At 40.1% G+C, this 21,218-nt stretch overlaps 1 protein-coding gene across 2 annotated transcripts in view; it reads right to left on the reverse strand.

The window, feature by feature from the left end:
- Positions 1 to 21,218, reverse strand: part of BTRC (beta-transducin repeat containing E3 ubiquitin protein ligase) — a 100,372-nt gene that overhangs the window by 72,660 nt on the left and 6,494 nt on the right. For both annotated transcript variants that reach the window (XM_019471750.1, XM_019471749.1), the window contains exon 2: positions 16,154 to 16,261. In XM_019471750.1, the coding sequence (XP_019327295.1) occupies positions 16,154 to 16,261 (108 nt within the window). The remainder of the gene's footprint in view (positions 1 to 16,153; positions 16,262 to 21,218) is intronic.

Below are 21,218 nucleotides of genomic sequence, written 5' to 3' on the forward strand. Positions count from 1 at the left end.
GGGTGTTGGGGGCAGGGAGAAATATATATATATATATATATAGTTTATGCAGGCAAAACACTTGTCATTATCCCAAAGGCCAGAATTTGTGCTGCACTGGCCCTTAAAACACACCATTGCTTTAAACACCTGCATCCAATATAGAAAATGCTTGCTTGCTGTGGAAAAATGATTACAAATTTGATGTCATGTGCAGTCTGTATTTTAATTGAGTTCCCTGATAAATAGACCCCCTCAAGCCAATCAAGTCTCGCTCTAGCCATTGCGTGCGTATACATCAGCTCGAACAGAAGCCGGGGCAGGGTGTGTTTTTAGTGGTATCAGCAGATCCAACTGCATGTAGGAAATCTACTTGGGTATTTCAGGTCTCTAAGCAAATAATACAGTGGGAACACAGTGTCCAAACAGTTACAGTAGAGTAAATGTTTCAAGGGCAAACTGGATGCCAGACATAGCTGTCTCAGTATTTCTGTTGCCACATTAAAATAGATGCTTTAGTACACGCCAGTGAAGTAGTGCATTTCCCCTTTTTCAGTGCAAACTGTTGATACGACCTGACCCTCAAGCTCCTAGGTGCATTGAGTGAATGCAGAGTTTTATCAGAGCTTGAAAATAACTGACATCCTCTTTCACGTTTCTTGAAGTGTCCCCACGCTGCACTTGGTCCTCCTCACCAAGAACAGAGGGGTACTGTCTCAGCCAAGAGGGAGCCACTGAATAAAGTAGGTACATCAGCATTCTGCCTGCAGACTGGTGCTATATGAAAGGAAAAGGAAGCAGAAGGCCTGTCTAACCCCCGCCCAGCCCCAGGTTAAGTCTGTCAGTCAACGCACACTGTTCTTCTTTCCCAATTCAAGCCAGCAGCCTGCCAGCCAGTCACGATGTTTCTCTTGTTTAGGAAGGGGGGAGTCAGGGGGACAGGGGGGTTGCCCCAAGATGCTACAAAGTTATCTGTCTTCTAATTTGCATCAATTGCTTGCAGGAAACAGGACAAGGAATCATTGGGTAAAGGTGTGGAGAAATTAGCTGTGATTGCCTGATGCCCATGTCAGCCAGAGTGGACTGAAAAGGGGAAGGGGATGGCGGGAGGAGAGAAAAAGAGAGAGAGAGAGAGAGAGAGAGATGTGTGGAAATAAGTGCCAGTCTAACACTAGAGGCACACATAAGCCTTACGTTCCCTTTCCAATAACCTTTGTAAGTGATAGATGAGTCCAAGCCCATTGTTATCGTTAAGGGACTGTCAGCGTCCTGATTTTATAAATGCTGTCTGTCAGTTTATAAATATCTCAGCCATTTCAAACAGTGCTAGGATGAATCCTGGCATAGCCAATGTCAGCCTGAAAGCAGTATTAGCGTTAAAAAAAATACGGGTCTAACATGCACTAAAAACATTTAAGGATAGCTTCTCCTTTTTTCTCCTATCATGAGGCCCGAAGTGTTCAAATTCATGCTTATTTGGCTAGTCACTACAATATATAAAAGCAGCCCTTTACATTGGTAATGTTCTTTGAGAAAAACAAGTATGAAAGCTGCAAGTTTGAAGGCAATTCTCTGCCTGTTTGATAGATAAAACAAAAATGTCAGCTGTAACACACAGGGAGATCCACAGCAATGAAAATGCAGAGATAAGTATCAGACCCTGTTCCTCTTTGGCATTTGCTGCTCTGAACATTCATCGAGATTAGATCCTTTTAGAGAACACCATAAATTGCAATGTGTAGGCACAAGGGGGTGACTTCAGCCCGGAATGAAGGCACAGACAAGTTTCCCAGCTCTTGCAAGTTTAAAGTTAAATGGTACTTTTGCAAAGGGTTTACGGCTAAGCATTAGAACAACGGAAGGAGAGGGCAGGGAAACTGCAGCTTGCCTTGCAGCAAGCAATATCAGAAAAGGAAAGGGAATAGGCTAAACTGGCCTTCCAGTTCAGTGCCTGCTTTGCAGACTGGTATGCGCATGTTTATCATGATCATATATCTATTATTCTGTTAGCTGCACAGAATCCTGGCTTTTTTCTTCCAATACGTTTATAAACTCCCCATAATAGGGACTTCTCCCCCTGACCCCAAATGTTTGTGTGGTGCCTAAAGAAATGAAGTTCAAATTCACACCCAAGCAGCCCAGGTACCTACTATAAGCTAAATTCTTAAAATTGAAGCTCTGACAGCAGTGAAAATGGCAAAGTACAACACTGGCCCTCCAACCAGAAACTTACACGCATGTTCACACAAGTCCCAGTTTGGTCTGCATCTATGTTAATGCTGTTGACGACAACAAGAGTTTCAATAACCTTTTTTGCATTAATGCTGTTGACAACAAGAGTTTCAATAACCTTTTTTGCAGTTCAAAACCAGGACAAGATTCTAGTTTTAACATCTGTAGAATGGATCCTTTGTATTTTTCCTTATTTTTCATTCAAATCAATAATTAGAAAAATACACATTTTCAAAGCAGTAAGACTTGATAATGGAACTTCATGACATCAAGAAGAGTTTCTTATCAAGTTATTTAACTTACTAATTATTGGTTGGTTATAAAGGGTACGTTAAGGGTGTGGGGAGTCTTAGTGTTACTAGAAGAACAGTAAATGCAGTTTTATGTTAAAATACCAAAAGCCAGCACAAATATCAAAGACCTGATGAACAGACGCATTTTGAAGAGCACGAATCTAGTTGTAGTTAAAAAATAAACAGAAATCCAGGTGCTGGGAACAAGCCATTTAGGGAAATTTTAAAAAGCTAGCTTCACTTCATACACATTTCTCAAGTGAGAGTGAGAGAGACAGAGAAAGAGAGAGAGAAAATATGGCTAATGAGAACAGTCTTTCCACATTCCCCGGGAAGCAGCCCTGCCTAACATTTCTGTTCTGTGAATTTAAGAGAGTCAGCAGTGGTAAATTTCTTTTTAATATTCAAGCTTTCAAGCCTTGCAAGCTAGTTGGCCAATGGCCCTTTCTATTCCAATGTTTGTTGGTGCCTTATTTACACAAGCATTACATCCAGAGAGCCTTTGAATATAATTTCACGTGGATTAAGGGAAGAACATTTGCTTCTGCTAATCAGGACATCTGGTTATTTTTGTAACTCACAGACATCTGCATTAGGCAGTTCAACTTCCCCATTCCTCATAACAGGGTTAGAGCTTAAGAAGCCTCCAGGACCTCTAGCTGAATTTTGTTATTTGCATTTTTTTCACAGCCAGGTCTGTTTCAGAACTTCTTTTCCTAAATAGCACAAATCGATCAGCACCTTCACAGGTATACATATGCTTTTGTAGCTTGCGCTTTCTATGCATGATTTTATAGCGTACATCTTGTACTCCAAGATTTTATAGTAGTTCAAAGCTATCTACATCTCTTTAAGGAACAGAAAGCACATATTCCCAAAAAGCATAGATGAAAACATCCAATTAGCCTTATGATACACATAATATGGGTATACTTCCAAATATCCAACCAGGCTACTTATGTAAGACTGGTATCAGGACTTGTTCTGAATCTTGTTATCACTGTGCTTTGGTTTGTCTCTTACAGGTGGCTTATCCTGCATATCTGCTCCCCGCACTGAACAAAACGTTACTCTTCCCTTTCTATTCTTCAGGACAACCTTAAAGATTTCTCCAATCTTTTAAATTCTTGCTCAAATTCTTCTTTAAACAGTTTCAACTGAGGTTAATTTCTCTGCCAGACTGCAGAATTTTGCCACACATACTTCAGCAAGAGGGATTTTGCATGCCACAGAAGCTTTTTAAAGAACAGAATCAATCAGGGCTCGGCTCTCGCTTCTTTGTTGCTTTCATTTTGCTACATTCCTTTCACAAAAATTCATTTTCACCACTCATCCCAGGGTGTTGAAGTACTAAAGTCTGACATTATACACTCTCACCTCGCAGGATTCTTCCCTCCTCCCCCCCCCCCCCCCCCCCCATGGATCATCTTTTATTTTTTTTTTTAGTTTTTATCAGTGCTTTTGTATGCTGGAGTAAGATCTTTTTTTGATTTTTTTTTTCCCCCTACATGTAAGGGCAGGGGGGTAAGCACAAAGTCAGCTCTTGCTCTGAACATAAGCCAACATCCAAAAAAGATGTCAAAAACATATTTCTAGTAATAACAAGAGTTAGCAAGAGCCAACAGATCCAGGGAGAGTTTTTTAAAACTTTTTATTTATTAAAATTCTCTAGATACAGATTAACTTACTTTGTACAATATTTATTACGGCTTCATCTGCATAGGAGCTGCAAGTGCTCTGAGAAATGGGTTGTAAAATTGGCTAGTTTTGCTGTAGATTTCATGTCCTTCTTGAAACATTATTTTCTAACTTTTTATAACTACTTCCCTCAAAGGACCAATGCTGTCTCACTGGTCTCACTATAAAACCCCTTCCACTCCCATCGCTGATCATCGCCTACACTTACTATTTTGATTTTTCTTCCCCCCCCCAACCTCTCATTCTGAGCTTTCCTGTCAAGCAGACAAAGAGACCTCCACTTCTCATCACACCCCTTCCTTAGAGCCCATGGCTTTCTCGCTCCCAAACATATAATTCAACCACGCTGTCCTCATCTCGCTGTACTGTTTTATGTTTTTCTTGTTTTTTCCTTCATATTTGTCATTGCAGGAAAGGAGAAAAGGAAATACAAAACAAAGGTATGAAGCAGAAGTTAAGTTGTCTGCCCAAAGTCAAAATTACAGCATGGGGGAACAAACCCCAAATTCTGTGTCCCACACTGTGTTAACTTTTTAGGCACAGTTCCTCCCCAAAATAGTGAATGAAAGCAGCTCACTTGTTCAAAGAAATGGCTACTCAGTGATCTCACTGCAGTGTTAGATTGATGTGAATTCACAGCATATTGTCTACACCACAGTATGTAGAGGCACCTGTATCTTTGTCTTAGATAATGTGAGCCAGGTGACCCTGCAGCCAAAGCAACTTGGTTTTCAATCTAGAACAGGTTCCGAGTACCTACAGAGTCACCACAGAGCAAGCAGTTCAGGCGATGTAGCTCCACCTCCCCGACGTGTCTCACAGTAGTAATTTGTCCACACAGGCAGGCCTCGGTGCTTTTTCCAGCTTCCAAAGCTACGTTCATTACAGGAAGCATCATCCACCACTGGACTATGGGGCAAATTTAGTTAATGTTCAATACATGGCGTGTTTACTTCCATACAGTGCTGCTGAAAAACCTCATTGCTGATATTAAAAAAAAAAGGTGCAAGTCTAAACATGTCCCAACGTTTCACCACATCAAGCAAAAAATTTTATAATCTTCTAATAAAAGAATGGAAAATTACAGATTAGGCACCATGTATTATAACATTTAGCTAGCGAGCACTGCAGCCTTTTAACAGCTGCCACCCAAGAAACAAACCCCTGGGTCCTCCGGATTTGGCTAGACCAAATTTGAATATGGTAACACAACAGCCCCTCCTGTAACATTTCAATTTAAAAGCTCACTGTTAGGTTCTGCTATTGCAAAATAATTCCAACTCCAAAATGCCATTTTCTTAAACTAGAGCAAGGAGTTACAAAACGTTATTGCGAATCTCACTCTGCTCGGTAAGGAAGAAGAGTTGGACCTGCTACGGAGACCATCAAATGGGGTGGGTAGTCAAGCGATCAAAGAAGGAAAGATAAAGGTGTATAAAGTATCTCGCCTTCAGCTACCTTGGGGCTAGCAAACATTTTGTTCCTATAGGAAATTATACAGCTCTAGATCACTGCCTATTGAGATCCACTATTCGCAGCTTTTTGCTACAACGTGAATGGCTTATTAAACCTACAACATATCTGTTTTAGTTAACTTCTTGGTGGAGAGGGGCCAGGAAAACAAAATGTACTTAAATGCTGAATTTTTTTTTTTTCCCAGGCTGAATGCCTTTCATCCAATAAGACATTCAAAGCAGTGACCCAGCAAATGGATTGAAAAAGCAATCTTCCGTCTCAGTGCCACATTATCATTCCTATTCAGTATTCTCGGTGAGATATCTCAATCAGCTGGATGTGTGTGTAAGTGACAGCGCAGCCCATTGCTGGGTTAATTAAACATTTGACTTTAACACCCTCCCCGTCATTAAGCAAATAAAAACAGATAATTCAAACTGCACTTCATCCACGGGGTACACAACATACATGTCAAAATTAAGAGAGTCCAAGGCCCTCAGGGAGTTCTACTCGGGGAGGTAATCAGTTTAAATCTTATCTGGTTTATCAATTATTCTATTGATTAAAGCAGGGTGATTATACAAAACTCCTTCTTGCCACATGGGATACATGTCAGCAGAGCAGGACAACACAGGGAGGCTCAAAAACGATTTAAAGAAAATACAGACAGATGAACAACAGTCTATTAGTACATGCCAGCAATCCATAGATGGAAAGCCTGATTCTTCTTTTTAAAGAAGTGAATTAAAGTCCTTCCAAAGTAGAGTGCCAATGTTGTTACCTCATCTGCTTTAAAATCAGATCTATATGTTGAAAGGGCAACATTTCTTCGTTTTAAGCAGATGATTTCTTGCCCAGTATTTGAAACATGTTTTATTGATACTGGTCTTGGAACATAACAAAGACACCAAACAAGAAATCCCAGACTTTTAAAAGGCATTATAGTTATGACATTATACAATGACTCTCAAAAAGCGGATGGAAAGAACATTCTCAGTACTTGAACTCTCCCACATACATACATGACACAGCCATAAGTAAAATGTTGTATTTTAACGATTAAAGTGTGACAGCTCATCTCAGACATAAAAAGATCATGCTTTGGAGTTCTAGAGATTTTTTTGGTTTGCAGCCCTCCAAAAAGAGACATCAGCAGCTGTGGGAGCTGCTACAGCCACATTCTCCTGATTTTCACAAGCCCTCACACAAAATCCCACCACAGCAGTCCTTACTGCAACTTCTCTCTTGCGTACAGCCACAGTACACAAAGCAATTCCAGTTACTTCTCATTTTTTGTTTCCAGGTGAAGAAAGGACCTCTGTCTCTTCCGAGGTCTGTTTCTGTCCTGAGTTTGTGAGCATAGTCCCACCTCCACTATCTTCCCAGTAACATTTTGTTTCAAGTTTTACTGTCATAGCCTGAACTGGATCCTAAACTGGCCTGTACAAGACCTCGCCTCACACGTACAAACCAGGGACCTTTTAAAAATGAGACACTGCAGCCTAGGAAAAAAACAATTGAAATTTATTTCTAAAAGTTCCCTCAAAGTAAACAATTAGCAGCAAAAGAAAGATCAGCCTTAAACAGGGGACTTTTTTTTCCGTAACATCTCCTACAATCTGTTTCATAATGGTCAGACCAGTAGCGCAAACTACTTATTAGTCATCTAATCACATCTCACTTTTCAACCAGGACAGAGGGTATGAACCACAGTGGTCAAAACGCCGACAAGCTGGAGAGCCCCAGTGCCCCACTGGCCAATGCTGTTGAAGTCACAGAAATTTTAAGAAACAAGGACAGCTAAAAAGAAGGCCTGAGGTATGTTCTTGCCCTTCACCTTCAGAAAGGGATTATATGCCACATTATATTGGCACTGCGTATGCATCCAACCGTACTTCAGCCTCTTCTTCGTAGATCTCATCTCTTCTTTGGAAGCAAACTAGAAGCCTGCATTAGCATGCTGTATTTTACTCTCACCACTAGAAATACTGAGGGTGCTATTTGTAATTGTATTCTTTTAAGAGGTTTGTTCTCTGCAGCTGTTTTCTGCTTGCAGTGTATTTTGTGTAATCAGCACATCATCATAAATACATTGGCTGTTCCCCCGAGGGAAGCTGTCACTGTTTAATTTACAGAACAACCTGGCCAATGTGAATTCTAACACTACAGCACTATGGCAAGAAGTTACCACGCTCAGAAAAACAGGTTTCTATGAATTTTTATATCAAGAGCTGGTCCCAGGACAATATAGGTTCTAGAAATAGATTATTTTTAACAGCACTTTATACACTGGATGGAATGGATTCTTTCCCACTTACAGCTTCTTAAGGCAGCACCAACCCCCCCACACACGTTATTTTAAAGTGACAACCCCAATCCCCCCAACACAACCATCTTCACATCTGACTTCTACCAAAAGAAAGCACTGTATGTAGGTGTCTTATGCTACACACCAATTTTTTCATATTTTTAAATGAAGAACAACCCAAAACATCAACATGTTAGTTGTCTTCATTTCAACAAGGGAATGTACTCTGTTGCAAGGTCAAATGTTATTACCTACATCAAAAGGTTGCTGCACAGTTTATTACTCTGAAGATGCGACAGAAGAGCAAGGCATATTCCTGAAAGAGTAAAAACGTATGCAGCTTTATTGGCTGAATGAAGAGTTGCTTCCTTTGCTGGATACATGGTTGTATTTTGAAAGAATAAGTCACAAGGATTTTTGTAGAAGGTAGGTGAAAGGCAGATGGTTGCTCTTACTATACGCCGACACAATTCAGAAAAATTACGTAACAGTACCAAATTATATTGGCAATCATTCAAGAACTAAACATGAACCCCAAATAAACATTTGGGCATGACCAATGAGTTACTTGGATATTTCATTAGCAATGGCTACTAGAAGCAGTCTACCTGACTGCTTGGAAAGGGAGCCAGGAAGGCTGACAACCTGATTTTATTACTTTTTTATACTTATATATGTGTGTGTGTATATATATATTCACAAAAAAATAAAAATGCTAAAGAGAAACAACTACTAATGTAAATAAAATAAAAACCAATTTAATGGATTAATTTGTTTGGAAATTCTCCAAACGCAACACAAAACTATTTCATACATTTAAAAAAAAATTGCTTTCCATTTTGGGGGGCAGCAGATTGTTAAACAAATTTCAATGAAACTGAAAATTCCCAAGTTCTGTGTATAGCAGCACTTTGCTAATTCTCGGTGGTAATTAGAAGCCCTGTTTAACATCACCAGACACGGGGCAATTATACAAACATAATAAAAAAGAATCAGGCACATCACAGAGTATTGTTTATGTATTTTGACAAGCATAGTTTAATTTTACTTAGTTTGCAAAGCATCCTAGTAAATTATTTTCGTCTATTTGAAATGTAACAAAATCTAAGGAACAACCAGTGAAGCAAAATAAATACCATCTTATTTCTGATATGGTTTATGAGAATGATCTACCAACCATACAGAAAGCTGAGTGGAAATGGCTGAAATTTTACAGAAAATTGAGTCATCTGGTTGCCTATAGAAGAAAGAATACAGGAAAGAGACTATTTTATTTTTATGCACCATGTAAGTAGGAGCCAACAGAAAGCAGAAGAAATAAAAAGAACCTCACCCAACACAGCGTAGCAAAGTAAGCATCTCTTCAAGCTATGAATTTTAAGATCTAGCAACTGCATTTCTAAGCTGTTTGGGTTCGTCCCCCTGAAATTTGCATGTGGTCACATAAGCACCTGATTTCAACGAAGAAATATTTCATTTTATTCTTCCTATACATGCGTGCATTTAAAGTTACTGAGAACCACCACTGCATGTTGTATTTCCCCAGAGTCACTGAATTTTGACTCATATTGGCTTAAATGCTGGCTGATAAAGTACTTCATGACTTCCCCAAATTTGTTGTAAAATCCCATATTTTAATTTTTAAATTGAAACTACTACTTAACATGGTATTAACTCTTTGCCACTTCTCCAGAAATAGGTAAAACTGATCTTGTGCAACCAGCTCCCTCTGAAGCGCTGCGCATGGAGCCATCGAATTCAAAACGATGACCGAGCCAAGCGATCTACAGCAGACTACGCCGGCGCTAAACACACAGAAACATTTATAATTGCTGTGAGAGGACTGCAGTGGGGTACACCTAATGCCTTCTTCCTATAAAGCAAGGAAGAGGAAGATCAGACAACGGTTAGAATATTTGGAAGGGCACGGAAAAGTCACTAAAATGTTACTTAAAAAAAAAAAAAAAATTAACACGTTTAAGTAACACGAAGGACCCCTTTGGTTAGAGATGTCGGAACGCCCTGGGCCCGTCGGAAGGGCGAGGGCTGCCAGGTGTGGCTGGGGGGCGGCCTCCCCCCGCCGCCCCCCCCCCCCCCCCCCCGGCTCCCGGGCACATGCGCGGTGGCGCGCGCGCGCACACGCACAGCCTGATTCTAATTCAATTAGTGCAGTCTGCAACTCCAGAAAAGAGTAATTCAATTAGTGCATTGTGGAGCTCTACAATACCTCCAAGCAGATGTTCACGATCCTGAGGAACCGGAGCTAGCTTTAAAAATACCTGTATGCCTTCAATGTGGCGCTGCATATGCCATTTGTCACTACGGTTTTACACACCTTTCTGACTTCTAACAAGGGAGGAAAGGAAACTCGGATGAGTTTTGTTTCTTTTTTTTTTTTTTAAAGTAATCAGCCAAACTAACGCCGGTGTGCCAGCGACCTTACCCTCTCCATAGCAGGAAGAGTGCATTACATAGTAACAAGACCATTAAGGCAGAGGCTGAAGGAGGGGAGGCTTTTTAACTACAGGGCACTTTAAATCATCATGCCGGGCATACTGGGGTGGCATTTCTCAGTGACAGATACTGTCACACTTCTTGATACTCCGACTGAAGAACTCATAAAAGCACGTGCAACTTTGACAATCAATACGGGTGCAGAATAAATGCCGATTTGTAATTACTACATTGTAATGTACTACCAAAAAACCCAAAACCGTCTCCACTGATCCGCAGAGAAGGATTTCTTTGCCATCTGAAAGGAGGGAAGCATCTCTTGTCGTTGCTGCTACCTGAGAGCTGAGATCTTGCAGCACAACCCGGGGGCTGTCAGAGTTTGGTGGGCTTCCCAGCACAGGTTATACCACCAGCCAGACATGGCCACTAGATTTAAAGGGGGATAAACCCTAAATGTGTTTAACAAAGCTGTTCTCTAGTCACTGGGCATTTACTTTATTTAAAAAAAAAAAAAAATCCCTGGTTAGGATAAGCCTCTTGGTCCTCCTACAGTGAAGCTCCCAAGAGTCTGAACCGCAGATGGGGGCTGGAGTCAAGTGCAAAAATTATGCAATTAATTTGGCTTCATTTCTGTTCTCTCTCATGTCCCCTCTCATGCCTTTATAATTGCTCCTGCAAGGTGGTAAGACAAGGAGAAACAGGAGAAACTGCTGCCGAACACCTCCAACAAGAAACTTTGCTTAAAAAACCAGGTGTCACATTGTGGCAGTTCAATATTTTATAGCAAATACAAGGAATGTGCAACAACACTGCAACTTTAAATCTTTGCCTCCCATGTCAGTCTCTCTCCTCTCATTGTAAAGCCAAAGGGAACAGCAATCAGAGTGGAGATGTTCAACCTGATAGAGGTCAGGACACCAGTGGATCAACGTACCAGAAACACGACCTTGTTTATTTTTTTCCCCAGTATTATTGTTTACAGGGTGCTTTGCTCATGTACCTTGTGGTTCTTAGCTAAAAGATGAAATTACAGCCCAGGATGAAGCGCTCAGGCACACATCCAATTTGTGTTTCCATCTCAGAAAACAAAAAGCTTCTGAGGCCCTCGGGCTGCCATTCAAACTTGGAGAGGCTGACATTTTTAACAGCATGAACCAGAGACTGGCAGAGGGAATGATCTAATGCATTTCTGACTTGTCAATCAAAGATCTCACCTCTGCTGTCTTGTAAACAGTTGGGGGCCACCTAACTACATTCATAACCAGGGGAGAGCCTGCCGCCAGCCGGCGGGTGCTGGAGCCACATGCTCTGGCTATTAGTCACCAAAATTATGATTCTGTTTCAGAGGCGTACCGTAAACAGCCCGCGGGCAGATTTCACACAGCCGCTGGGAGAACGCAAGGGGGGAATACAAAGCAGGCTTGGTCGAGGGTAGCCACGTCTCCACACTGATGGAGCCTACTGACTGGACACCCCATCTCTCCTCCAATTAGAGACAGAACTACGCACACCAGCAAACGTTTGGTCCAAAGCCGAACAATTTCTTTCAAATGCTTTTCTCACAAATGCATTTCTGAGCATGCACAGCTTGCCCATCCCGAGACTTTAGCTTTAGCCTCCTGTATAACCATAAATGATGTACTCCTACTCACTGTATTTCTCAGCAATAAAATGTCAACTTTTAAGGCAAAAATGCATGAACAGGCTGAAGGAAATCTACAGAGACAACTGTTTTTAACAATTTACTGACAACACTTCTTTAACAAATATTCCACTTCCTAACACAAAAATATAAACATTAGAAAAAAACAGATGTAAAAATCATTTGAGAAATTAGTTCATCTCTTCCTCATGGGTGCAACAGGCTTCCATCACTACAAACTGTTTACATCTTTCATACTCCCACCTTTCTCCAAAAGTGACCTCAGTCCAAAGAAAGAAGCGGTGTACATCATGTCCATGCTGCACAACCTCAAGCGCGCTCCTGTTTACTTCAAGTTGCCCAGCAGACTACACCCACGCTTTCCTCAACCAGGACAGAGCTTTCTGCCAAGACCAAGGAAGACCTTGCTTCTGCAAAACCAAGCAGAAGGTAGTTCCCTTCATCTGACAAACCCTGATGTGCAGTTCTTTATGATCAAGACCTTCACTTCAGGTAAAGCAAAATGTGAATTTCTGGCATTCCAGAGAGACACTTCTGTATTCAACAAGATGCTGCTACCTCTGTCACAGAAGTTAATCCTCCTCTTTGACTACTAGAGCCTGTTACAGAAATAGTTTCAGATCTGGCAAAATAAAGGTGACAAGACAACTCTTCGCTTTTTCTTTCCAGACAAAGAAGTAAAAGTATGACTCTTGTCCCAAAGAGTTTACAATCTAAACTGGAGCTGATCGCTTTTTCACTGGTGCCTAGGCTCCAGACAAAGAAGTAAAAATATGACTCTTGTCCCAAAGAGTTTACAATCTAAACTGGAGCTGATATTTGTGAGGGGTGTCAATTAGGTAAAAAGGAAGAGCTGGACTGTTCTCTGTGATTACCCTGATACCTAACCTTTGGCAAGACTTTTAAATTGCTCCTTAAGTCTCCTCATTTATACAACAGCTTACAGAAATAAATTCAAGGAAATACTATGGTCTTCTGCAAACCTGGAAGGATTAATACAATCATTTCCTGGGCATACTTGATGGGTGTAATTGTAAATCAGAATTTTCAGAGAACTGTGACTATTAAAAGCAACATAAACTGAGCCTTGTAAGCACGCATGGAAAATATTTTAAAAGGGAAAGTAATTATCTTCAAATGAAAAATGTCACGAAAACAGACACCTGTTGGCACATCTGGAAACTTCCAAAGCATGGATTTCTAGGAAAAAGAATATACTCCGCATAAGTTTGGTTTTTTTAATTAAGAGAATCTACATGCAACCTAGTTTTCAGTTGCTTTGCAGAATAACGGTACAGTAAAATTTGGCATTCAAGACACTGAAAATGGAAGGGATGGCCTTTTTCTCTTGTTAATATCCTCTTTGACTCCTTCCCACAGCACCTTATAGGAGTTCATGTTCCAATTTGCTGCCATCTTCCACCATGATCTCTATGAAATTCAGTTACACAATAGACTATCAGTTGCAAAGCCCTTTGAGGTAAAAGATGTTAAAAAGAACAGTTTCTAGCTCCTTATTCCCCCATTCCTGAGTTTAGCCTTAAAACCTTTCCCACTGTGGGAGGATTGCCAAACAGAGCTGAGGAACCAGAAGATCCTGTTTTCACACAAGTGTCTCCAATAATAAAAACACACAAAGAAGAAAAATGAAGTTATCTGACATATTAACAGAATCACCTCTAAATCGACTATCTGCCAATGTTTCCCATGAGGAGTCAGCAGGGCTTTAACTGAGCTATTCAAAGAGAGCCTCTTTCCACATTTCTGTCTGAGCATCTGAAGGTAAGCATGTAAATAACTAGACAAATTCAGCAGTGACTAAGTAGCCTTCCAGATGGCATCTTCTCTTTTGCCACAAGCAAAGAACATTGATACGCTTCTCCAATTACTTCAAGCTTGCTACAGAAAAAAGAAAATAACTTAATATGAGAAAATTTGCTGGGCTACAAGAAAGTCTTCAATACTTTCCTGAAGATTCGATACCAAAAAAAAAGCATTAAAGAACAGTGAAATATTGCAACATCACAGCTTCAAGCAGGCTCCAAACCGCTCCCATGTGGACTTCTGCACTGGAAAATGCAGAAGTCATGCCTCACAGAGGGGAGTTTTCTTCAAACCATGCAAGTTAATGGGGATCAAAGCCCATTGAAAAAAAAAGCTGCAGAAGCTGTTGGCAATTTAGTTTCTCTCTCAATTGGCACTAAATGTGTTCCTCAACACAGGAGTCAGAGTGCTGTGAAGAGTACCAGTATACCATTTTAGATGGCAAGTGGGGCAGACTTCCCCAATTCCCATAGTCACTAAATACACATGGAAATGTCTCTCAATCTGCACGAATGCAAATATCAAAGTCCTACTACTCTCCCATGAAGGCAGTACATGGTGAATGGTTGTGCAGCCGACTCATTTGACCCCAGATATCAATGCGCTGCATTAGCAGAAAAGTTATTGTTCATATCTATCATTAGCAAGAACATCTTGAGCGAAAAGAGGCTAATTTCCCTTCCCCTTTGTAATATATGCTTATTCTGAGTAATCAAAAATAATTCAAGTAGAAAGAAAGGAGTCCCAATTTGAGTTTATAAATTGCTTTCCATATACTGCTAAGGTTCTCTAAAACCTGAGCTTAAAGAGATCTGAGATTTATTCAACAGCAGAAAACCCAAAAATGAGGCCCATCCGATTTAGTCAAATTATGCAAATCAGGATTAGAAATAGGATTCTAAATTCTGCCTGATGTCTCCAGGGTCCTCTTAGACTAATAAAAAGTCGTCTTCCCCCTCCCCCACGGAAAGCTCCGCTAAAAGCTTGCTTCAGCAAAGGAGGCCTGGCAGGACACCTTCCAGAGTCCATCAGTGCTACTGCTGGGTCAGCAAAAAGAGTTGCAGCAAAATGATGCAAGACACTTAAGCCTCCCCTGAGACTGCGAGGATTATTTCCACAGTACTCTCCTAGCCCTGGGAGCAAGAAGGCAAATTCAAAACAATCTTTGCACGCTGTCCTTTAGAGGCAGGTAATGAACTTTCACCAAAATGATTGAAAATTTCAGAAAGATTCTAGCTTATTCGTTATGTCTGGTTTTGCAAGATGCTAGTAAATAACACTCTCTGCCACAGGTTAAGTCAGCAACAGCGTAATCCAGCAGCATAAACCTGAAAGTAAACATTCACAGTACCACAAGCTCCAACGAACATGCAGTCTACAGAGGCACTCCTAAGGTCCCTCAGTCACTGCAGTTCATGCAGAACATCTCAGAGACAGAGCATCCAACATGAACATAACATCTCTGTAGTTCAGCCTCTGCTGCTCTCCTGGTTATATCCACGTCATCGTAAAATGCTTGCAATGATCTTGAGTGCCTTGTCTAGGTTTCTAGATGCTCACCCAATAGCTGCCTCACTCTCTACCCACAGGAGAGTGGCTGCATTTTGTAAGATTCACTGGTCACCCAAAGCGTCTGAACAAACCTGTTTGGCAGAAAGCTGTCTCATGACAGAGAAAAGCTTGAATCTAACAAATTCAGAGACCAAAGAAAAAACAGGTTTCCTTTATTTGCCTTCTGATTGACAGCTTACTTGTACCATAATTTTCTGTAGTCAAAATGTCCAGACTACTGCTAACAAACCTGAAGTAAACAAATGCTGGCATCAATTATCACTATGGCAATGAACCCACCCCCTCAGTCCTCTAAATGGCATACAGAAAATTTAGATAGGAGGGGAATCACTGCATGAATAGCCAGATTGGAGACTGTGTGATGGATACTGTTTGCCAAATATAATTAAGTGGTATATTTTTGACACAATTGAAAGCCAATGGAAAAGATGATGGTACCAAGCCAATTTAGACAAAATAATTATATTACATTGAGGTAATGGAAATGCCCCAGTACTGAGCTGCCCTGAATCTACACAAGATGTGTTTAAATACCAGAGGAGATCTGAATGACATAGGAGAGGCATACAGTATGAGGCAGAATAAATGGAGGTAAAGCAAGCAAGGAAGTAAGGAAGGAGATGCACACGTACACAGATGGAGAGAAAAGGAGGAGTGGGGAGAGACAGAAAGTACCTGGAAAGCTGGGAGTGCGCCAGTCCCTGGGTTATACAGGCATCGCAGCGAGGGCATGCTGTCCGCCAGGCTGGAGCAGCCCAGCCACAGAGATCTGGGCATAGAGCACTGCAGAGAAAGGACAACTATGAGATGGGACTGTATGAGACAGGATGGCACAGATTACAGGAACTTTCAAGGCTTAGCCAAATGGCATTAACACAACTGCACCTGGCCTTAAAGACCGAGACATCTTTAAGAGAACACAAACTGCTGATGAGTCTTTTCCTTGGGAGAAGCTTTACAGATGTCATAGTAGCAAGAAAAAGGCACTGCGGATCAAGAAAGTAAATTTTTGATCAATTTTCTACACCAATGTGTGAGTTTTTCCAGTAACAAAAGTTTCCTTCCAATTAATCAGACCTCTTCTCCATGCACAGCCACGCTCCAGGCACAACACAAAGCAAGCAATTTTGCAAGGGAAGCAGAAAACGAAATAACAACTTTAAGTGTAATACTGGCAGAGAAAGAAAAGGTTTTTGTATGTCTGTTTTTTGTCTGTAAAGGGGATAAAAGGAAAAACCTGCAATCCAAGGTGAATAGGAACTTGGTGACACTTTATAAGAGTTTCATGTTTCTGCTTGCCTTGTTATTCGTTAAATAAAATACAATTATTGTAATAGACTGATTCTGTTCATCCAAACACAAATACAAAAAAGGAGCCAAAGCAGCCAATCAAGGAAAATACTAGCCATTTTGATAGTTAAAGCCATTACCCCCTGAAATATAGAGTTGCTTGTTCATCTTACACCACTACTATTAAATTTGGGGATACATTATGGTAGCAATTGCTTTTACCAGCCACGGAGTTTTTGATGCCATAAGCACTGCTGCATTTGTCTAATTACTGGCAAGGCAAGAAAAAACAAATATATTTTAAATTGGCAGATAGCTACGAAAACTGTAGGATGTGATAGATTAGATGCTAGAGATTTCAAACCCTCACGCTCTTCTTTTTTGCAATCCTCTCCCCCTCCTGCTTTTTTTTTTTTTTTTAAAGGGGGGATGGGAGGAAATCTGAGTGGAAAGGGCAGCTGGAATGGGTATGAAATGACAGCTGCCTTTTGAGCCACCGTTTCTTGCTGCTCTTAAGAGGGCTAGAAAACCTTGCACAATCTTGCACTAAATTAGTATGTAGGAGCAACGTAACCCATCCTTGAATGAGCAGAAAGGTGATCACCAACATCCATAATCTGGTACTGTGCAGACAGCCAAAGAGAGATTAACCCTATCTATCACCACGTTCTTTGCTGTACTTTGTTGCAATTTACACTGCTGTTCTAGAAATAGTATTAGAAGACTGCTGGGGAACATAACCTATACAAATGTGCTTATTAGAAGTTTATGATACCTTAAAATAAATTTCTCACCTCATTTTCATTTTTAAAAAAACTCTTCACTTTACAAAGATACTGAAACTCGAGAACTTGAGTACTTCATAATACTACACATCACATAAATTTGTAGATAATGCCCGTTCTGATGACTAAAAAATTACAGCCATAGTATTATAACAAGCAACAAAAATCTGAGCCATACTTCCTTGTCTGCCATCCTAACCCTCCCAGAAAGCAAACACTCCCACAAAAACCTTCCAAATGCCACCAATCTTTTCTTTGTAATGTAACATGTCTCACTTCAGCCATTAAAAGCTGTTGTAACAATCAGCCTTAAAAATATACAAATATATGTATATATGAAGTAGACATCTATGGTTTTCAAGCATTTCACTAATAATACATTTACTTAAATCAAAGTTGTTTATCACTCTGCAAGAACATCACAGTAACAAGGGAGATTAACTACAACATAGTACCTCTGATGATGCAGAGCAAATTCACTAGGTAAGCAACAGCTGTTTACCATTACCCATCCTAGGATTCATAACATAATACAAAGTAAATATGGGGCGATTTTTTTTTTTTTTTTTTTTTTTTTTTTTTTGTTTCTTGCATACAGACTTATCAAAGTCTTGCCCCAACCATTTATTCCCTCTTCTCAGGCTTTCCCATCCTTTGTGCTGGCTCAAGTTTTCATGCTGTGATAATGAACTCAAAGAACTGATTGCTATTAAAATTAGATTGTCAAGATAAAAGAGGTTACTTTAAATATTTGTACCGAAGTGTGGAAAGACACAGAGGCAGGAAAAATGAGGACCACTCTGTCAGTGGAAAGGCAACCTTATGTTGCCTCAAAGTTTATGTGAGATTATGGCTCAAGTCAGAGTCACTACAAGCTGCAGGTATGGCACTCTATTGTGCCAGGGCACTTAGAAGGTATTGAAATGTCTTCCTCTAAAAATGCCACAATAACAAAGGAAAACATTGGAGGTCTATTCTGCAGAACCCCCTGCACCTACAGAGGATATCATTACTCATCCATGCACTCTTGCTGCTTAGTATTATTCCAGAATTAGGAACTATGCAGTAAAACATTACCAACACCTTAGATGACTTCTGAATCTGCTCCAGTATATAACAAAATTTATATTACTGACACAGTTCTGTTACCTATCTTACAAAAATAAGTGTGAAGTTGCACACAGCGTGGGAGAAAATGTCATTCCTGTACTTGTCTTTTACCTATTGAAGGAAGCAGAGACGCTAAATTACTGTTGGTGACTGAAAGAGGCTTACTCACAAGCATGAACAAAAGGCCCCAGGTGCTTCGATAGAAACAGCTTGTGTGTAAATCAGATGAGTGACCCAACAGAACAACTTCATTTACAGCCTGATCTCTGAAAAATCTCAACAGCCTCTATCCCCATCCACTGAGCAAGCCACGTGTCAAACACTCACTTTTGTACTGTCAGCTCCACAAACAAGGGACTGGCCTCAACGTTCACTACTTGAAAGCTGACTGACAAAATCCTCTCCTGAACTCAAGTCAATCTACACTGGTTCTTCAAAACAAAGATACAGAGGCACAGCATTTGGACTACAGCCAAATGGGGATGCTGATATTGCTTGCTAAGTACTGGGCCAGGATGCAGCAGTCTCTCTACCTTCCTGATTCCCAATTGCATTAATACTTCGGATGTCTGCACAACTTTTGGACCCAGAGACGCGAAGCTTTTCATTTATAAAAGCTAAGCACATTTAATACACATTGAGTGGCATAAGATTGGGAATTATTTGACAAAAAACACAATTTGTTTTTCCAACTGATTTTTAAGACCCATTCCCTGAACTCTGAAATATATTTTCCCACTAAAGAAATACAGGGAATACAGTTTCAAACAAGACCAGCATCCTCCTGACAGAGGCTGGTACCAGCTGCTCTACTGGTGATTAAAATGGGCTTGTCTTATTTTGAATTAAAATAGGCTAGAAGCACTCACAGTCACTGGCTGAGCTGAGTGGGCAGTAACCATGAGCTGAAGGGAAGCTGTATTTTAACCTATTCAATTGTTCTTCTAACTATATTGCAAGAACATTTTTGACTACATCAGATGTTTTGCCTCTAATAGCCTACCCTCTCTTCCAATTACTTGATGTCCTAAAGATAAATCTCAATATGCACTCACTGGCTAAATTTTTGCCAGTGCTAAAAATTGGTTATTTACTTTATTTGCTATTGCATTACAAGATTATACATTACCATTTCAGACTGGGTTTTTTTTATCAAATTTGTTCTCTTCTAGTCCTTCAGCAAATACAATATACTAGGGGTAACTAACACAGTTTTAGTAAATTGTGTTACAGGTCACAAATATATCACCTTGTCCTGTAAAACTAAGTGGCTCTACATGGGGAAAAAACAAAAGTTCTTGAACTGCTACAATTTACAACTATAGTGCACAGGTGTGAAAACACAAACTCACTGTACTGTATTCACTGTAAAACAAGAACAACAAAAAAATCAAACAATAGTTTAAGGATATTTTCTTTATAAACACTTCGGAGAAATTAATTAGACAGTAGTACAGAATGACTGTCCTTAATTGTGGTGCGTTTTAACATAATAAAGTGTAATAACTTATTATCCCTGTCTGAACCCTGCACTCGACCTTATGATAACCTGCGTGCCTAAAACGCCTTTGATTTATAGGCAACCTAACATATTTTTGTACATCTGCACAAGTTAGTGGCAAAGCCAAAAAGGAAAACCAATTTTTTTCCAAGGGCTGGTTTTTGGACAACTGTACATAATACTGATTTCAGTTGCTAGCCACATCTATTTCAATCCTTTCCTAGTTCAGAATTATTTCCCTTCTAGTACAGTGTCCAGTGCTTTATGCAGTTGAACTCTAAAGATAAAGCAATAACAATTTCTACTTCTCCTGGGAGATGGGAATTAAGATCCTCTTCACCCAGTATTTTCATTAAGGAGCATAAATAGAATATGACACACGTTGACAAGCACTGAAGAGTTTAAAAACTGAGAGAAATGGGGCTTTTTCTGGTTGGTCCAGCTGATCATAGGCCAGAGAAGCCAGGGAACTGGATAAGGTTGTACAAAGAAAAACAGAAACACAAGTTGTAACTATTACAAAAACCAGGACAAGAGGGGAAAAGAAGTGCTAGAAATTCTACCACCCAAACTGGGGCAGATAAAACATAAGGGATGCTCTGAAGAGTATTAAAACTATATACAACAGACCTGAGCTTGATATGAGGAGACAGATCCTTCCCCACCTCTTTTTTTCATCACTTTAGAAAGCGAATATGGGATGGCTGGCGAGTACAATTCTCCCCGAAAGTCTCTTTTGCAGTACTGTTCCCTGCATGCTCTCTAAAATCAAATTGTCAGGAAATGTGCCTTAAGAATTTTGATCCTTTACGATGCTTTATCAAACACATGCTCAGATGTTAATAGGATTCCTAATATTCACAATTATTTTTATAGTATAACACAACAAATGGGAGAACAAACCCCAATACTTTTCAGTCCCACTCAGTTCCTCTTAAACTTTTTTTGGCCACATATTTAACTAAGCCAATGCCAAAAATATAACACACATCACTTACACATTGTGTCCAATGTGCACTATTCCTGTCATACAGAATGCAATACATTGTATAAA

The sequence above is a fragment of the Aptenodytes forsteri genome, unplaced genomic scaffold, assembly GCF_000699145.1.
Source record: "Aptenodytes forsteri isolate BGI_AS27 unplaced genomic scaffold, ASM69914v1 Scaffold15, whole genome shotgun sequence".
Lineage (NCBI taxonomy): Eukaryota > Metazoa > Chordata > Aves > Sphenisciformes > Spheniscidae > Aptenodytes > Aptenodytes forsteri.